Below are 20,915 nucleotides of genomic sequence, written 5' to 3'. Positions count from 1 at the left end.
CAAGGGAACAATCCATCAAGAGGATATTACAATCATAAATCTGTATGTACCAAACACAGGGGCACCAGAGTTCATAAAACAAAACCTACTTGACAATAAAACAGAAATAACCACCAACACCATCATAGCTGAGGACTTCAATACACCATTATCAGTAATAGACAGATAATCCAAACAGAAACTCAAAAGGGCAATAAGAGAGCTCAACAAAACCATAGATCACTTAGACCTAACAGACATCTACAGAACTTTCCATCCCAAAACTACAGACTACACATTCTTCAGCAGCCCATGGAACATTCTCTAAAATAGATGATATACTGGGTCACAAAGACTGCCTCCACATATTTAGGAAGATTGACATAATTCCCTGCATGATATCAGATCACAATGCTATATTGCTAGAAATCAACAACAAAAGACCCACCAAGAATCCCAACAGCACCTGGAAACTGAACACCACACTTTTAAACAATAAAGAAAAGTCAGAACCACATCCAAACATAAGCCCACTCTCCAATAGCAAGCTACCATCAATCATGGGCTACAAGAAGGCCTACACCTATTAAATTCTCTATTAAAAAAAAGTAAGGGTTATCTCCTTTGTCCTGGTGCTAACTTACTCTCTCTTGGAGAATCTGCTTCTCTTTTCCAGATAGATGCAGATCCTAAGGAGAGAGCCACCTCATCATACCTCAAAAGGGCCCCAGCTGAAACTAAGGAGAATTGGTGAAACAAGCAAGGGTGCTGTTTTCCTGATGAACCGGATACCAGCACAAGGAGGAAGGAGACCAACACAGAGAAAAATCAACTCCTACCAAATCAGAGAGGCAGAGCCTCAGAGGCCCCCAGCACCTCATCGTTGAAGCAGACCAAAAATGAACCCAACATGGCTCAGGGAAGTTTTATGGAAGAGGGGGTGGACAGAATGTCAGAGCCACATGTTGGGTCATGATATGCAGAGACAATTATCTTACCAATAACTGTGGGCTAACTCCACAACACACGACCTGTATACCTCAACAAGGAGGCAGGTCACGGATGAGCCTAATAATGGTACCAAACTGCCTGTATTTGCTGAATACAAAACTAATAATAATAAAAAAAAGAAACTGGAAGAAAAAAAAAAAAAGAAATCAAACTTCCCAAACACTGGGCATGGTGGCATGAGCTTTTTATCTCAGCACTTGGGAGGCAGAGATAGGATGATCACTGTTGAGTTCATGGCCAGCCTGGGACTACACAGTGAATTCTAGATCAGCCTGGGCTACAGTGAGACCCTACCAGCCAAAAAGAGAAAACAAAGAGAGAGAGAAAGAGAGAGAGAAACAGAAAGAAAGAGAGAACACAAACTGAATAGGTAGTTCCCAAAAGGACATTGTCCTGCACCTCCTCACACCACCACAGAGGCTATCTGGTGTATTCATGACTCCAGAGTAAATATAGATAATGCCACTGAAAAGAGACTTCAGTGCATTGGGGGAGAGGAAGCATAAGAGTATAACCAGATGAAAATATGGCCAATATACATTGTGTTCATACAATAAAGTTCTCTATGAGAACAAAGAAAGAAAGAAATTAGGGGCTAGAGAAATGGCTTAGCGGTTAAAGTGCTTGCCTGCAAAGCCAATGGACCTAGGTTTGGTTCCCCAGGCTCCAGGTTAGCCAGATGTACAAGGTAGCACATGTGTCTGAAGCTTGTTTGCAGTGGCTAGAACCACAGGTGTGCCCATTCTCTATCTGCCTGTCTCTCTCTCAAATAAATAAAGCGAAATATATATATAAAAAAAAAAGGAAATTAGAAAGGGCTTTTAATTCTGACTAAAGAGGTCATTACCAGATAAAAAAATTAATTGAGCTGATTTATAAAGGGGACTTACAGATTATACATATAAACTAATTCTTAAAATATAATTATTTATAATTTAAGAACTGTTTATTCAATTGTGATTAGTAGTTTTTGTTTTTTAAGTCACTCTAAGAAGTCCATATCATCATCTGCTATAGTATTAGAAAATAGAAAAGATCAAAGCTATTGTAATGAAAATGTTTCTTGCTAAATATTTGTGGGAAGTAATTTGAAAAACTATACCTATAATATAAACCTAAAATGTGTGCTCAGAAATATATTCTATAAAGTAGGTACACAGGAAAAAAAAAAAAAAAAAGACAAGACACTGCTTATAAATTCTACTGTCTAGTTTCTTTTATCCCCAGAACTTCCCATTTGTGAATTACCTTAATTGACAATATCAGTATTTAAATGTACTTGGAAAAATTTCTAATTCTCACACACTGTATCAGTTATTTTCTTGTTGCTAAGACAAAATAGCTGACTAAAATCAGCTCAGAGAAGGAGTTTATTTCATCTTACAGCTCCATTCATTGCTGGAGGTCATTGTGATGGGGAAAACATGGCATGAACACGGGAAGCCAGCTGACATGGTCACACCAGCAGAGAGGAAATAAGAGAAAGAATAGCAAGCAAGGCCCATCAGTCACATTCACCAGGAGCATACTTTTCCTAAATATTCCACCACCTTTGCAAATAGCACCATTTTGCTGGGAACCAAGTATTCAAACATGAGTCTATGAGACAAATTTCATTCAAACCACCACAGATAGAAGATTTAAATGGCAGTCTACAAGTTTTAATTTATTTACCTGAAAAGAGTTAGGTTAAAGATACTAAACAGACAGACATTGTGGGAGGGCAGGTACAGAGGTCTGGAGTAAGTAGACCAGACCCCTGTCTCCTTGCTCCTCCCACCTCCCCAGTCTGGGTTGCCTGCATGAACAGTGTGCAGCCAGGAACAGTGGTCTGCAGTGAGTAGGCCAGACCTGTTTCTGGGCTCCTCCCACCTTCCCAGTATGGTTGCCAGTACAAACAGTGTGAATCTACAAAGAACTCAAGAAACTAAACAAGGGCTGGAGAGATGGCTTAGTGGTTAAGTGCTTGCCTGTGAAGCCTAAGGACCCCAGTTCAAGGCTCAATTCCCCAGGACCCACATTAGCCAGATGCACAAGGGGGCGCACGTGTCTGGAGTTCGTTTGCGGTGGCTGGAGGCCCTGGCACACTCATTCTCTCTCTATCTGCCTCTTTCTCTCTCTGTCACTTTCAAATAAAGAAAAATAAAAAAGTTAAAAAAAAAGAAACTAAACAATAAAGGATCAAACAACCCACTCCAAAAGTGGGGTAGAGAACTGAATAGGGAGTTCTCCGAGGAAGAATTACAAATGGCTAACACATACTTAAGAAAATGTTTGACATCCCTAACCACTAGGGAAATCCAAATTAAAACAACTACGAGATTCTATCTTATGCCAGTGAGGAAAGCAAACATTAAAAAAATCAAATGAAGCTGGGAATGGTGGTGCATGCTTTTAATCTCAGCACTTGGGAGGCACAAGTAGGAGAATTACCTTGAGTCTGAGGCCACCCTAAAACTTGGTAGTGAATTCTAGGTCATATTGGGCTAGAGTGAGACCCTACCTCGAAAAAAAAAAAAAAAAAAGAAAAAAGAAAAAAAATCAAATGAAAACAAATGTTGGTAAGGCTGTGGAGAAATAGAAAACTCATTCACTGTTGGTAGGAATGTAAGCTGGTACAACCACTGTAGAAATGAATATGGAGACTCCTGAAAAGAATGAATACAGAGTTACCAACAGACCCTGCTATTTCCTTACTGGGCATTTACCCTAAAAGCACCATATTTCAGTTCAGAGATATTTGTCCAACCATGTTTATAGCTGTTCGATTCATAATAGCTAAGGACTGGAATCAACCCGTTGTCCATCATTGGAGGAATAGTCAACATATGGTATATCTACACAATGGAATTCTACTCAGCAGTAAGAAAAAACGACACAGTGAAATTTGTAGAAAAATGGTCAAACTTGTAACAGATTATTCTAAGTGAACTCACACAATCACAGAAAGGCAATTGCATGATCTCACTCATCTGCAGTTCCCAACCTGGATCAGCACAAGTTGCTGACATAACTGAACAGCATCCTGAGGCTTGGAAAATAGGGAGGGTAGGACTTAGGGGAAGGGAAAGGGTGGAGGTACATAAAACTGAACCAAATTGAGCTGGTACCATAGAATCCTACATCTTGGAAGTCAGACTAAAAGGTGAAACCCTCAAGAGAACCTTAGGGGGAACACCTGAATCGAAGGTCCCTGGACAGGGTGAGATGAAACCTAACCTCAAATTTCTCCTACTTTTCTTTCTTCTCTGTGTTTTTCTTTTCCCTTGGTGCTGGCCTTTAATTCCGTGTACCAGCATATGTTCTACATCCACAATAAGCTGTTGAACAGAGAGACCTACTAGACTTCCCAAAACAGACAAGATAGACTATTGTCAGAGCACTTGATTATCCATCAGAGGTTAATGGTAAGACCCTACAGCTGAAGGCACCATACACAGTGAGCACGGACCATGGAGAGACCTGGTTGGAATCCAGAGGAGAGCCAGTCTCCAGACAATTAGCCCATCTAGTGCTAGAAGGCACTACATGAGCTACCTGGAGAAACTGGCCAACATCTGTCCAAGCAACTCAAAGTCTAAGTGACTCAGAAGCAAATAATCTGATGTGATGCTCACACAAGTGCAATAGTGGCACACAGCCAGGGTGGGTAACCAACTGCTCTTGGATTAGCTAACAGATCCACTCAATGGAAAGGAAACCATATCTGGAACTGGACACAAGTCAGTATCATATCCAGATAACGATTGTGCAAGCTCCTTAGACTATAAGAGAGTTTACACCCTTTTAATTCTCTCTAAATTAATATTGGTTATTCCAGGCTGGAGAGATGGCTTAGTGGTTAAGGCATTTGCCTACAAAGCCAAAGGATCCTGATTCGATTTTCTAGGACCCATATAAGTCAGATGCACAAGGGGGCACATGCATCTGGAGTTCATTGACAGTAGCTAGAAGCCCTAGTGTGCCCATTCGCTCTTTCTCTCATAAATAAATAAAATATATTTTAAAAAATAATGGTCATCCCATTTAACCAGAGCTGACTTCATCCTCCATTGGAGAATCTACTGCTCTTTTTCAGATGGAAGCTGGACCTACGGCAATAAATGACCCAGTGCACTCCACCCCAGCCCCAGCTGAAACCACAGAGGAATTGGGGAAATGAGCAAGAGTGCTGCTTTCATAGTGAGTCTGATATCAGTGCAAGGGTGATGGAGATAGATAATGAAGACACTCAACACCTACCAAACCAGAGATCCAGAGTCTCCTAAGTGCCATCACTGAAGTAGACTTAAAATGCTCCCAGCATGGCTCAGAGAATTTTGTGGGACAGGGGGCAGAAAGATTGTTACAGCTGCAAGTTGGGACATTTTGTATAGACATATTGACCCCCACCCCATAATGCATGAGCTACAATCCCCATGGGGTTGACCTGCATCCCCAAAGAGGAAGGCCTCTTCAGAAAAGGGACAAGGAGGAGGGAAAGGATGGCACCAAAATGTGTTGTTTACATACTAAATATGTCCATACCTAATTAAGAAAAAAAGATATTAAACAAATTAGATAAGGAAGTAAAGTGAGGGGACAAGGTCCTATTTTGCCTGGGACAGACTTGGTTTATACCAGCCATATAGTAAGTACAAAAATCAGTGCAGATGATGACAAAATGTAATCATCCAACTTCTACATACTCTAAATTAAAATAACAATTCCCCATGAATTAAAAGGGTATAAATAAATGCTTTCTGTTGTCCTTAGTTAGAATGAATAAACATTTAAAGTTAAGTAATACAAAATGGAAATAATTTTAACACAACTAAAAAATATATTAAAATTTCACAACTGCATTATGGGGCTTCTAAGGAGATGGGAGTTATTTGTATTAATAGCACTGAGCACTCACTGCAAACATTTACTGAGTGTCTTATAAGAACCATGCTTGCTTACACACTAAAGGCCTAGTAGCCTACCCTCAAAATTATTTGTGAAGTGTACTATTATTGATAAGGACTGGAATTGTAATGACTTTTTAAAACTGTCCTTAGATTGTTTAACTAACATGTGTAATGCCTTAAAGCCAATAAGAGCTAATATGAAACTCTAATTTTCTAAGTTTCTCTAATTGCAAAGATAGTGAGGTGCTTTTTTTTTCTCTTTAGAACAACAGAAAACTACAGTTCCAGTTTTGCAGACTAGAAGTCAAATATTAAGGTGGTATAAAGGTCAGATACTTCAGATGGTTATATCTGAACAACTGTTCCCTGACTCTCACCCAGCTTCTTTTTACAGACAATCTTTGGCATTCCATGGAAAGCCAGAGATCTAGATCTCTACATGACATTGTGTGTGTGTGTGTGTGTGTGTGTGTGTGTGTGTGTGTGTGTATAAATTTTCCCTTTTTATAAGGATCACTACTTTAGCCAGTAACTTGTCTATGCCCTCAGTTCATATATAAAAATGATTCTCATCCGCTGGGGACTATTTTGTTCCCCAAGGGATTTTTACGATGCCTAGAGACATTTCTATTTGTTATAAATCCGGATAAGGAGAAACGACTATTAAGTAAAGGAGAGGAGGGATTGCTAAACATGCTACAGTTCCCAGGATAACCTGACAGCTAAATAATATCCAGGGGACATTCAGTTACAAAAAAAAAAAAAAAAATAGTTCAGCATACCTGTTAAAATATCAGAGGTAGGATTTGTATAACCTGACACAGTGGTGATAAAGGATGGACTCTAGATAAGGAATGACTAACAGCCTAAAGCAGTGTGAAGGACATTGAGTAAACCAATGAAGAGAATCAATATTGGAGAGAAGTAGGAACAAAATCAGATAGCAAAAATCTTTTGGACTGGAATCTTGACTGGACTTACTGAACTTTTTTGAATGAAGAAGTAATATAAGCAGTAAAATAGTATGATTACTAATATAAACAATAAAATAACACGATTAGCCAAGAAACAAGAATACAAAAACTAGCTAGGATGTTTCTGCAATAGTAAAATGATGAAGTGTGCTTTTGTGTGGTGGTAGAGAAAGAAAAGAAAAAAGCAATAAGCATATATACCATTTTTTGTAGCACAAGACTTTTAGGGTTATAACAAAAAGTAATAAATTACTAATGTGCATAAAAATTTGTGGGGGGGGGTTGTAACAAAATGTAATAAATTACTATTTTTTTTACCTGTAATGCACTGAATCTGTCCATCTTCTCTTCGTATTGTAAATGCTTCCCCTGGATTAACTTGTACCAGAATAACCTTGAAATGAAGGAAAGAAGTGTTAATCAAAACAATAAAAGAAAATCAGCTCTTACACTGCTGAAAACCATGACATGAGACGCTAGGCAAAAGTGGCCAACAACACTTTGAGCAAGCAGGGGACTCTGCTATATGAAAGCAACCAGCTTAACAAAATGTACAAACCTGTGCAATAGTGGCACCTTAGATGAGTAACCAATGGCTCTTTGATTGGCTAAGAGATCTGCTCAGTAGAAAGGAACCCACAGCTGGAACTGGGAACCAAGTCAGAATACAATGGAGACCAAGATTATGGACTGCAAATGAGTCGTCTTTGGCCAAAAGTGAAGCTACACCCATCAAAATCTCTCTAAATTAACAATGCTTATACTTTTAACCTGTCCCAATATCACTATTGCAGAATCTGTTTTTCTTTTTTCAGAAAGCAGGAAGAACTAAGGACATGGTGAGCCTGACAACCTGAGCCACAGTGATGGAGACAGACACTGAGGACACTCAAAATACAAGAAAGCAGAAATCCAGAAGCTGCTGAGCGATCAACACAAGACCCTCATAATAGGAGGAAAAGATGATGACATCAAAATAAAAGAAGACTAATTAAGTGGGGGAGGGGATATGATGGAGGATGGATTTGTGAAGGGGCAAGTGGGGGAGGAGAGGGAATTATCATGGTTTATTATCTATATGGAAGTTTTCAATAAAAAAAAAGTTAAAATAAATGCACCTGAGGCTCAGGGAAGTTTTTGGAAGAGCGGACAGAAAGAATTTAAGAGCCACAGAGTGGAAAGAAATATCCAAGGCACTGCCCCCCAAACACCGATTGACTACTGCTCTTCCAGCTCATAACCCGCAACTCCATGGTAAATACCAGCAATCCCACTAAGGGGAGTCCTGCAAAAGAACTCCCGAAGCATGTGCCACTTTATGAATCTGTGTGTTGATTTGAATCAGATGTCCCCCACAAATGCATGTATGTTGAATGCTTAGTTCCCAGCAGTTTGGGAAGTGGAACCTTGCTGGAGGTGATGTGTTGATGGGGGCAGGATTTTGGAGTGTTATAGCCAGTTTCCCTCTGCCTTGTTCAGCTCACTCTCCTGCTGCTGTTTTCTTTTTAATATTTAATATTTTATTTGTTTGTTTATTTGAGAGAGAGACAGTGAGAGAAACAGAGAGACAGAATGAGTATGGGGATGCCAAGGCCTCTTGCCACTACAAATGAACTCTATACACATGTGGCCCTTTGTGCATCTGCCTTTACCTGGGTACTGGGAAACTGAAGATAGGCTATTAGGCTTTGCATACAAGTGTCTTTAAATGTCCAAAACAGCTGAGCCATCTCTCCAGCCCTGCTACTGCTGATTTCCACCTTCTATGGCAGGTGATGCCCAGCCTCTGCTCATAGTATGTTTTCTCCTGCCATCATGTAGTTTCCCTTTGAGACTGTAAGCCAAAAACAAACAAGCAGAAAAAAAATAAACTATCCTCCTATCAGCTGCTTTTGTTTGGGTGCCTTGTCCCAGAAATGGTAATTGAGAAGGTTAATTGTAACAGTCAGGCTTTATGTCAGTACTTGGGAATCAAACCTGGGATGGCAGGCTTTGCAAGCAAGCATCTTTACCCACTCAGCCATCTCCGTAGCCCAGAGAATGTGCTAAATTAATTCCACCACTTTAAGTAGGTATTTTTATTACAAAGATAATACACTAATTATATAAATTGGCAAGCAGGAAGCTGAAGTGAGTTTGAATATGTATCCCCAAATAGACTCAGGAGTTATTAAAATTGAGTTTGCAGCTTCTAGCCTACAGATATGCAGAGTTCCTGAACTATGCCTGGGGTTCCCTGCTATTTATGATCCCATTGAGTGTGCATGCTTTTGGTGGTACTGGTGGTAGTTTTTTCTCTCTACTTGGATCTGTGAAAGGGGGACAACTTCTTTGGCCTGGATCTGTTAAGATTCAAATAAATTCCTTCCTCCTAACTGCTTCTGGTTTAAAAGTTCATCCAGCAAGGTAGAGCTGACTACAACAGCTGGTAAAATAAAAATGGTGTCCTTCTATCCTGTCGTAAACACTGTCAAAACGATATTTCTTAGTCTTGCCATCTACACAAGATTCATTTCTTTCTCTGAATTGTACATGCTACTTTAATATTATAAAATAGATTTCCTATATATTATTACTTGAACTATTATATCAAATGACTATATAAAAAATACTTAAGCTTCCCTTATCACAAGGAATTTAAGTAGACTTCAATTTTTCTACTATAATTAGACAATGCTGAAGCACTGTGACATGTGGTTTCTCTTTCTTATACTTAGTATTGTTTCATTATCACAGATTTTAGAAAAAGAATCATTTTACCTTTTCCTTGCTACATTATCCTTTTGAAGGCTTTTATTACTTTATAGTCCTTCATACATAGTCTCTAAGAACATCCTTTTACTACCTTCTAGAAATCCTGAAAATTATACTTGTATAATCTTTGTTGCATTGACAGATGAGAATACTACTGGGATCAAACCAAGAGCTTCACAAATGATAAGCAAGTAATCTACCAATGAACTACACCCTCAGCCTAATTTACACCTCTCTAATCATAGTTTTTTATTAGCCTCTTTTGTAAAAAGCATATGTTACCTTACCATTTATTTTCTGGTATTTAAATATTCTTAGTAATTTGAATGAATGCTTTGTATATAATAACAATATTATGCTGTATTTAATTTTCTCACTTTGTTTTCTCTCTTAATGTTACTATAATTGTTATAAACATATATGTATGTGTGTATATACACATACACACACACTTTATTCTTTAGCTTTATTATTATTATTATATTATTTTCCTCTAGCCAATGTTATCCATTTCCCCTTGTGGTATTGTCTACTATTTTAACAATTTCATCTCTAACTGTATTATCTGATATACTTGTAGCTACTAGTCATATGTAGCTATGAACATTTAAAAGTTGGCTTTTCTATAAAGAGATATAAGTAAAATATATACGTTGGATTTCAAAGACTTATGGAACCAAAAAGTACCTCATTAACAACTTTTACAATTATTTCTTATTAAAATAGTATTCAGGTCATACTGGGTAAAATAAAACATTGCAATTAATTTTGCTTGTTTTAAATTTTTTAAGGCAGCTACTAAATTTTTTTTTACATGGTTTGCATTATATTTCCACTGGGTAGTTTAGAACAATGAACACTATTTTTCCACTTTATTCTAGATGTTTGCTTTTCTTGAGCTAACAAATAAAACTTGCTAAACACATAATACCCCCAGTGACACACAGTACACTCTATTAGCCTTTAACATCACTATTTGTTTTAGCAAAAGTTGCTTGCTTTAGAAATATATTTTAATGTTTTTAAAAATTGTAAGTCAGCTCTGAGTGTAACAGCTTACACCTTTAATCCCAGATCTCAGGACCTAAAGTAGGAAGGATAGCTGTGAGTTCAAAGACAGCCTGGGAAAAAGTGAGGCTATGCCAAAGGCTCCAACTTGCACAAATGCAAATTCATTTGAAAGGTGAGAGCCTGAACTGAAGGAACTTTCTACTAAAAACAACTGAGAGGGAAGAGTGTGAGTATGAGTGAGTTTGGGCCATAAGGATGCACATGAGTTTGGCTTACTGAGGGGAAGACTCTCAATAATGTTTTCAAAGGAAGCCACATAGTCAACACAGTCCTGACTCATCTCAGCAGATGGCAAGAATACTGAAAGAAGCCACAGAGCTCCTCAAAGAGCCACAACCAACATTCAAAAATGTTTCTGAATTAAGTTTTAGTTATCTACTTGGTCTTAAGTACTCAGCAAGGAAAATATAGCCAGAAAGTAAAGTAAAGACACCTGTGCCAGTATCAAAGTTAAATACTGTGTATATATTGTTGACAATTCTGATAATGACTCATCTGTTTCACAGATCTACAAGAACAAGCATTGACTATGCCAGACACCTCCATCCCATTTGGTGAAAAGCTTTAGAAATGGACTTCTGGATCTTCATAGTGAAAAAATGTCTATCATCTCTGTGAATAGTAACTTGGTTAATTTTTAGACTTTGTATACTCAGCTGCTACTTTAACTTTATGTCCTGGTGCTTAAAGTCACCCCCACACTCAGATGATAGTAGAATAATCTCATCTACTTGGATTCCTACAATTACACTCTATGGCCTGAAATTTGACAAGAATGAGCTCCAATTTACTCAGTTCCCATTGCTTACACTGCAATCTTCCAAACACAAAATGGCCTTTATATCCATGACTTCACAATGCCTACACTACCTTTACAAGACCTTCATAATAGGAGGAAACGATGACATCAATGTAGAAGACAGATAATTAGAAAGAAGGGATTGAATGGAGGGTGGGTTTGAGGGGGAGGAGTGGGGATGGAGTGGAAATTATCAAGGTTTATTGTCTATACTTATGGATAAAAATAAAAAGTTAAAACAAATGAAAGCACAAACACGTATCATTTGTAATTGGTTCCTTTCATTTAGCATGAAGATTTTGAGGTTCACCAGGCCTTTAGTATACTACAAGTATTTCATTCTTTAATATGAGCCTTATAGCATTTAGGCTGTGTCTATTTTTTTTGTTATTTAGAATACTTCTCTTGCAAACATGAATATGTATAAGTATTGGAGTACTTGTTTTCAGTTACTTTAGGCACATGATTAGGGGTATGATTCAGGGTACAATTACTATGGCGTAAGGAAACAAACTTTTGGGGTAACCACCAAATGTTTCCACTGGGCCTAATTTATCTATAATCCTGACAATTCTTGTTACTTTCCTATTTTTTTGTTGTTGTTGTTTGTTTTTGCAACTCTGCTAGTATTTTTGAAATGGTGGTTTTTCCTAATGACTGCTGTGTTTTGAGCACCTTTTTGTGTGTTTGATGGCCATTTGTATATCTTATTCCATTCATTTGCCCAATTTTAATTTGATTGCTTTAAAATCCCTTTATATATTAAGGGTATTCGTCTAATTTGCTCACAAAGAAGCTGCAAGCTCAAGTGGCTAGCAAGCTAGTTTGTTCTCAACTATTTCTACTTGGCTTATAAATGGCTGCCTTCTCACTGTGTCCTAACATGAGATTTCTTTTGCATCCTCACAGACAGCTAGTGTCCCTCTGGATACCTAAACTTCCTTTTTGTTTGTTTGTTTTTTGTTTTTGATTTTTGGGTTTTCAAGACAGGATCTCACGCTAGCCCAGGCTGACCTGAAATTCACTATGTAGTCTCAAGGTGGCCTCAAACTCATGGCGATCCTCCTACCTCTGCCTCCCGAGTGCTGGGATTAAAGGTGAGCACCACCACGACCAGCTCAAACTTCCTTTTATAAGGACACTGGTCAGATTTGATTAGGGAGTACCTGCTTGGCTTAATTTTACCTTAACTGTCTCAATGAAGTCCCTATTTCTAAATATAGTCAAATTCTTAAGTACCGGGGATGGGACTTTAACAAATGAATGGTGTGGGGGATATAGTTAAGCCCTTAATAATTGTGTTTAGGAAAAATATTATTTTGCCTAAACCCAATACTTCTTTGTTTTGAAAGTACAGAGAATTGACGTCCTGTTAAGATGGTGGTGTAGGCACCACCCCAAATCAGCCTAGGGGAGAAAAGGCCAAAAAACAACCCAGCAAAATACACTCTTCTACTAAAAAGTGAGGTGTATGAGAAATTACCAATGCCAGCAGAGAGATCCAGAGCATCTAGAGCCCACACAGGCAGGCAGAAATGGCTCCAGCAGTGGCTGCAGCAGGTCCACAGCAACAGCAGATCTGCAAGGCCACAGCTGTAAGGCTTGGCTTGTGCCGCAGGAAAACCCACGTGAGGCAATTTTCCACTCACTCCAGAGCTCCTCGCAAACTCATGAAATGTGAAGGTAGGACCACAGCAAACAACAGAGGAGCAGTCACGAGGTAGAGGGTCACGTGGATAAGCAAGAAAACTAGAATCAACATCCACAGCCTCCCCTCCCCCACTGCCAGCCCAAGAGCCAGCAAGCACCAGAGAACTGGGGAAAGGAGCTCAAAGCACCCAGCACCCAGCACCCAGCACCAGCAACCAGACAAGCAATCCAGTGACCCAGCAGGCCTACTTGAACGCACAGTGCACCAAAGAGGAACCCAAGCAGGAGCACAATATAACTGAGACCAAAATCATCCCAAAGGGTAACTGAGATTATACCAGATCAGTACCCGCCAAATAAGCCTGGTATAGAGGCCTGAATTGGAAGTGCTAATTGCACCTTCCATACCAGGATAATTTATATGTTAAATCTGATGGATGGTCAGATTTGCCATCCTTAAATAAGCTATATTTTGGGCTTGTTATTTATTGCTTCCTGATTTATAGTGGCTTTGTTTCCTCTTCTGTTGTTTATAAGGGGAGGGTCTCACTTGGTCACAAGCTGACTTGGACCCCTCAACAGACCAGAAATCTTAACTTCCTAGTTGAAAGAATTAAGGGTGTGGGGTAACACAGACCCTAAAGGACAGTGATTTTGTTAGATGATCTGGTTGTCATAATACTTACTCTTGCATAAATACACTGTGCTGTTTTTCATTGAATATGTACATTGTTTACCTAGTTTTTAGCCTCTGCCTGTATTTTGTTCCACTCAGCCTACTGGAATATTCTCATAGCAGGCAAACCCAGCATAAGGGTTGCTTTTGTAGATCCTCTGAGAGTCTTAAAAGCCACACCTGGCACCATACGCTCCTATCCTGAAAATATATAGCATTAGATTGATTGATACACCTAATAATACTGCAGATAACTAGAATACCCAAGCATTAAATTAATCCAAGATGAAAAAATATGTACATTATAACACAAGAAACACCAAAAATCATGACAATATAAATCCACCAAAAAGTACTAATGTGTCACAAATGACCTTCAGTGAGAACGAAATGCTTGAGAAAAATTTCAAAAGAATGATTATAAATATGCTCAAAGAAGTCAAAGAGGAAATCAAAGGAATGAAAGAAGAAATCAAAGGAATCAATTAAGACAGAGGAAACCAATTTAATGAATTAAAGTTGTCAATACAAGACATAAATAAGGAAATAGAAATAGTAATGAAAAACCAGTCAGAATTACTAGCAGTGAAGAACACAATCAATGAAATAAAAAACTGTAGAAAATCACACTAGTAGAATGAATGAAGGAGAGGACAGAATACCTAAGCTAAAAGACCAGGTGGCAGATCTAATACAGTCCAACAACGAAAAAGACAAACTAATAGGAAAATATGAAAAGGAATTTCAAGATATTCAGGACACTATGAAAAGATCAAACAAAAGAATTCAGGATATAGTAGAAGGAGAAAAATTTCACTCCAAATGCATAGTAGGTGTTTTCAACAAAATCATTGAAGAAAACTTCCTCCAAACTGGAAAAGAGGTGCCAATGCAGATAGAGGAATCCTTTAGAATACCAAACAGACAAAACCTGGAAAGAACCTCACCTCGCCATATTATAATTAAACTACCAAACATACAAACCGAAGAAAATATATTGAAAGCAGTTAGAGAGAAAAATCACATTACCTACAAAGGAATCCAATCAGGATCACAGTAGATTATTCAACACAAACTTTAAAAGCCAGAAAGGCTTGGAGGCATGTATTCCAAGTTCTGAAAGAGATAACAACTGTCAACCAAACTTACTTTGTCCTGCAAAGCTATCCATTCAGATAGACAGAGAAATAAGAATATTCCACAACAAAAGCAGGCTAAAGGAATATTTGAAGACAAAACCAGCTCTACAGAAAATACTTGAAAGAATCCTCCATGCTGAAGAGAAACAAAAGCACACATATAAGGAACTTGGCAAAAACAAACCAGCTGGGTGTGGTGGTGCATGCCCTTAATCCCAGCACTTGAGAGGCAGAGGTAGGAGGATCACTATGAGTTCAAGGCCACCCTGAGAATACATAGTGAGTTCTAGAGGGAGACCCTACATCAAAAAAAAAAAAAAGAAAGAAAGAAAGAAAAAGAAACAACAAACCATACTCAACCATACTCAAGTACTAGTTAATACAATACAGCAAAGGTAAAACCAGAAGAACTACAAAAAAATGGCACAACTAAATACACACCTTTCAATAATATCTCTTAATATCAATGGCCTCAATGCCTCAAACAAAAGACATAGGTTTGCACACTGGGTTAAACAGCAGGATCCTGAAATTTGTTGCCTCCAAGAAACTCACCTTTCTACAGATGATAGACACTGTCTTAGGGTGAAAGGTTGGAAAATGGTGTTTCAAGCAAATGGGCCTAGAAAACAAGCAGGGGTTGCTATCCTAGTATCTGACAAGGCAGGCTTCAGTGAACATTAGTTAGAAAAGACAAGGAACTTTATATTGATTAAAGGCATACTCCAACAGGAGGATATTAAAATCCTAAATATATATGCACCTAATATGGGGGCTCCCAATTTCATCAAACAAACACTATTACAAGAACTAAGGTCACAGATAACAGCAAACACACTTGTAGTAGATGACTTCAACATCACACTCTCATTAATTGACATGTCATCTTGGCAAAAAATAAATCTGGATTAAATGAGGTCATAGAAGAAATGGACCTAACAAATATATACAGGACACTTCACCCAAATGCTGCAGAATATACATATTTTTCAGCAGCACATTCAACATTCTCTAAAATACACCATATATTAGAACACAAAGAAAATCTTAAATATAGTAAAACTGAAATTATCCCTTGCATTCTATCTGACCATAATGGAATCAAACTACAAATCGATAGCAAGAAAAGCTATACAGCATACACAAAACCATGGAAACTAAACAATACGCTACTAAATGATGAATGGGTCAATGAAGAAATCAAGAAGGCGATCAAAAAAATCATGGAGTCAAATGACAATGAGAACACAACATACCAAAACCTTTGGGACACAATGAAGGCAGTCCTAAGTGGTAAATTTATAGCTTTAAGTGCCTATATAAGGAAATTAGAAAGGTCTCAAGTAAATGACTTGATGCTTTACCTTAAAAGACTTGGAAAAAGAAAAACAAGGCAAACCAAAAATCAGTAGATGAGAAGAAATAATAAAGCTTACAGGAGATATTAATGAAATAGAAATGAAAAAAAATAACCCAAAGAATCAATGAAAGAGTTGGTTCTCTGAAAGGATAAACAAGATTGATAAACCCTTAGCAAACCTGACCATAAGAAAGAGAGAAGTGACACAAATTAATAAAATTAGAGATGAAACCAGTCGTGGTGGTGCACGCCTTTAATCCCAGCACTCAGAAGGCAGAGGTAGGAAGATCACTGTGAGTTTGAGGCCACCCTGAGACTCCGTACTGAATTCCAGGTCAGCCTGAGCTAGAGTGAGACCCTACCCCAGAAAATAAAAATAAAAAAAACTAGAGATAAAAAAGAATCACCACAGATACCAGGGAAATTCAAAAAATAATACTGACATACTCTAAAAACATACAGTCCACTAAGGATGAAAATCGGAAAGAAATGGATGATTTCCTCGATCTATATCACCTACCTAAACTAAACGAAGATGAGATTAATCACTTAAATAGACATATAAAAAGTATGGAGATCCAAGCAATTACCAAAAATCTCCCAACTAAAAAAAATCCAGGCCTAGATGGATTCACTGGAGAATTTTACCACACCTTCAGGGAAGAACTAACACCAATGCTTCTTAAGCTTCTTCATAAAATAGAAAAAGAAGGAATCCTACCAAACTCCTTTTATGAAGCCAGCATCACCCCATAACAAAACAAGGCAAAGATAGAACAAAAAAAGAAAATTACAGACCAATCACCCTCATGAACATAGATGCAAAAATTCTCAATATATGCAAATCAATAAATGTAATACATTATATAAATGGAGCAAAGGACAAAATCACATGATCATCTCATTAGATGCAGAAAAAACATGACAAAAGTCCTACTGAGACTGGGAATAGAAGGAACATATTTCAATATAATAAAGACGATTTATGACAAGCATACAGACAACATATAACTAAATGAGGAAAAACTGGAAGCTTTTCCACTAAAATCAGAACAAGACAAGGGTGTCCACTGTCCCCACTTTTATTTAATATGGTACTAGAAGTCTTAGCCATAGCAATAAGGCAAGAGACACACATAAAAGGGATACAAATTGGAAAGAGATCAAGTTATCGTTATTTGCAGATGACATGATTCTATACATAAAGGACCTTAAAGACTCTAAGCAAACTGTTAGAGCTCATAATCACCTATAGACATGAAACAGGATACACAATACATACACAGAAATTAGTAGCCTTCCTATATGCTAACAAAAATCACACAGAGGATGAAATCAAAGAGTCACTCCCATTCACAACTGTATCAAAAATAAATAAATAAATAAAGTACCTTGGAATAAACCTAATCAAGGAAGTGAAGGATCTCTACAATGAAAACTGTAAAACACTCAAGCAAGAAATAGTAGAAGACACTAGAAAATGGAAAAACATCCCTTGTTCCTGGATCAGAAGAATCAGTATTATGAAAATGGCAATCATACCAAAAGTAATCTACACATTTAATGCAATCCCCATCAAAATTCCAATGACATGCTTCACGAAAATAGAAAAAACAATCTAAAAATTCATTTGGAATCACAAAAATTCTCAAATATCTCAAACAATACTGGGCAACAAAAATAAGGCTGGTGGAATCTCCATACCTGATTTTAACCTATACTACAGAGCCCTAACAACAGAAACAGCATGGTAATGGCACAAAAGCAGACATGTAGATCAATGGAACAGAATAGAGGACCCAGATGCAAGTCCAAGTAGCTAAAGCCACCTGATAATTGATAAAAATGACAAAAATACTCATTGGAGAAAAGACAGCCTCTTCAGCAAATGGTGCTGGGAAAACTGGATATTTATCGGTAGAAAGATGGAAATAGATTCTTCTCTCTCTCCATGCACAAGAATTAAGTCCAAATGGATTAAAGACCTTAACAGCAGACCTGAAGCTGCTAGAGGAACAAGTAGGGGAAACCCATCAACATATTGGTCTTGGCAAAGACTTTCTGAATATAACCCCAATTGCTCAGGCAATAAAACCACAGATTAACTGCTGGGACCTCGTGAAATTACAAAGATTTGGTATGGCATAGGACACTGTGAATAAAGCAAAGAGGCAACATACAGAGTGGGAAAAAATCTTTGCCAGCTAAACGTCTGATAAAGGATTAGTATCTAGGATATGCAAAGAACTCACAAACCAAATAGAAAATGGGCTATGGAACTAAATAGCGAGTTCTTAAAAGAAGAAATACAGATGGCATATAAGCAACTGAAAAAATGTCCAACATCCCTAGTCATTAAGGAAATGCAAATTAAAACTATGTTGAGATCCCATCTCACTCCTGTCAGATTGGCTACTATAATGAAAACAAATGGCCATATAAATGCTGGCGAGGTTAGGGAAAAAGAGGAACCCTTCTATGATGTTGGTAGGAATGCAATCTGGTCCAGCCATTGTGGAAATCAGTGTGGAGGTTCTTAAGACAACTAATAATAGATCTACCATATCAACCTGTTATAGAATTCCTAGGCATATATCCTAAAGACTCATCTCATTACCTTAGAGATACCTGCTCAACCTTGTTTATTGCAGCTCAATTCACAATAGCTGGGAAATGGAACCAGCCTAGGTGTCCCTCAGCTGATGAATGGCTAATGATGATATGGCACATTCATATGATGGAGTTCTACTCAGCAGTAAAGAGAAATGAAGTTATGAAATTTGCAGGAAAATGGATGGATCTGGAAAGGATTATACTAAGTGAGGTAACCCAGGCCCAGAAAGCCAAATGTTGCATGTTCTCTCTCATATGTGGATCCTAGCTACAGATGACTGGACTTCTGTGTCAGTAGGAAGAAAACTCAGTAGCAAAGGCCACTAAACTAGGCAAGAGATATAAAGGGAAGGGAGGAGGGTACTTTATAGGATGGTATTGTATGTATGTAAGTAGAAGAACAGATTAATGGGGGTGAAAAGACCCAAGTGAGGTCAGTGGAAGAGACTGAGTAAAGAAAAGGTGGAGGGAGGGTTAATCAAAACCCAAGAGTATATAAATAAATCATACGAATACCTACTTTTTTGAACAATGGAACACTCAAGAGCCATATATTGTTGCTAGAAAATTTTCAGTGCCTGGGATGGGACAGCTTCCAGTGAGTTGTTGGCCAGGGAGGTCCCTGATGGCCCCCAACATTACAGACCATTGCCAAGGCCCTTGGTTTCCCACCAGGAATAGATGGTAAGACCCTATTGCTGAAGACTCCACATACTTGGGCTGCAAGGCCACTGAGAAATCCTGCTGGAACTGAGCTTATATCCTCCTCCATGTAGACCAGGTGACAGAAAGCTGGAAGAAGCCATTCTGCATGCAGTTCAATGGGAAATAGTGAAAGCACCAGTGAAGATACTCAGCAGTGGACACTGCAAGCCTTATAATTGGCCAGCCAGGCCAAATGAGCCAATGGGTGCAATAGTGGCACATCTGATATGGGGGAAGCCAACTGCCCTCTAATTGAACTGGAGGCCCGCTCCATGGGAAGGGAATACATCCCTGATACTGAAAACTTAAAACAGGTGTAGTTATAAGCCCTAGAAGTGTAACATCTGCTGCTGTCTGGCTAAATATATATAGTATGTTTATCAATCTGCCCAGTAAGTACTTCTCTTAATATTCATACCCATATATTAATGCTACTCGCATTTTTAGTAGAGAAACTTCTCTTTTCAGATGGCAGTGACCTTGGGATATCTCAGAAGGCATCATGGTGCTGGAAAGAAGTGACAGGAGAGCTCAGCTCTGCAATATCTCTATCACAACTTCCAAGGCTCAGGGACTATTGCAGAAGAGGTGGCAGAAAGAACGGAAGAGGTAGCGGAAAGAATGTAAGAGCCAAAGGAAGGGTAGGACTCCTTACAACATGCTCCCCTCAGACACAAAATGACCTGGATATCCACTATCTCACAGTGCCTGACACTACCTACACAAGATCATCATAATAGGAGGAAAAGATCATCACATCAAAATAAAAGAGAGACTGATTGAGAGGGGGAGGGGATATGATGGAGAATGAAGTTTCAAAGGGGAAAGTGGGGGGAGGGAGGGAATTATCATGAAATATTGTTTGCAATCATGCTAGTTTTTAATAAAAATGAATGAATTAAAAGAAAATACAGAGAATTATTTTATCAGAAAGTGTGCTAATCAGCTTAAACAGGAATAGTCACTAGATTTTCTGTACGCTATTTTAATTCTTAAAGGCAAGATATATGACAATATATGCTTGGGTTTGGAACTTATAAAGATTATTTATTTTATTTGAGAGACAGAGATAAAGAGAGAGAGAAAGATAGAAAAATATAGAATATGAATATGTGTATGTTTTGACATACTAGGGCTGCCTGCCATCACAAGGGAACTCCAGACACACGTACCACTTTGTGCACCTGGCTTTATGTGAGTCCTAGAGAGGTGAACTTGGCCATCAGGTTTTGCAAGCAGGTGTCTTTAACCAATCAACTACCTCTCCAGGTCCCAAACAAAATTTACTGTTA

The 20,915-nt window shown here is 38.2% G+C and overlaps 1 protein-coding gene across 2 annotated transcripts in view; it reads right to left on the bottom strand.

Annotated features, from left to right (window-relative positions):
- Positions 1–20,915, bottom strand: part of Fndc3a (fibronectin type III domain containing 3A) — a 216,176-nt gene that overhangs the window by 135,779 nt on the left and 59,482 nt on the right. The window contains exons 1-2 of one of the 2 annotated variants that reach the window (XM_045145063.1): positions 14,836–14,856; positions 7,175–7,250 (exon numbers count right to left, since the gene is read on the bottom strand). Coding sequence is in view for 1 of the 2 variants with exons in the window: in XM_004665882.3 (XP_004665939.1) it covers positions 7,175–7,250 (76 nt within the window). In the remaining variant the exon portion in view is untranslated. Of the gene's footprint in view, positions 1–7,174; positions 7,251–14,835; positions 14,857–20,915 lie in introns of those variants that run through there. The other variant, XM_004665882.3, reaches the window with a different exon arrangement.

Source organism: Jaculus jaculus, chromosome 3 (assembly GCF_020740685.1).
Source record: "Jaculus jaculus isolate mJacJac1 chromosome 3, mJacJac1.mat.Y.cur, whole genome shotgun sequence".
Lineage (NCBI taxonomy): Eukaryota > Metazoa > Chordata > Mammalia > Rodentia > Dipodidae > Jaculus > Jaculus jaculus.
The sequence above is the reverse complement of the archived record's forward strand: the minus strand, read 5'-3'. Positions and strand labels throughout refer to the sequence as shown.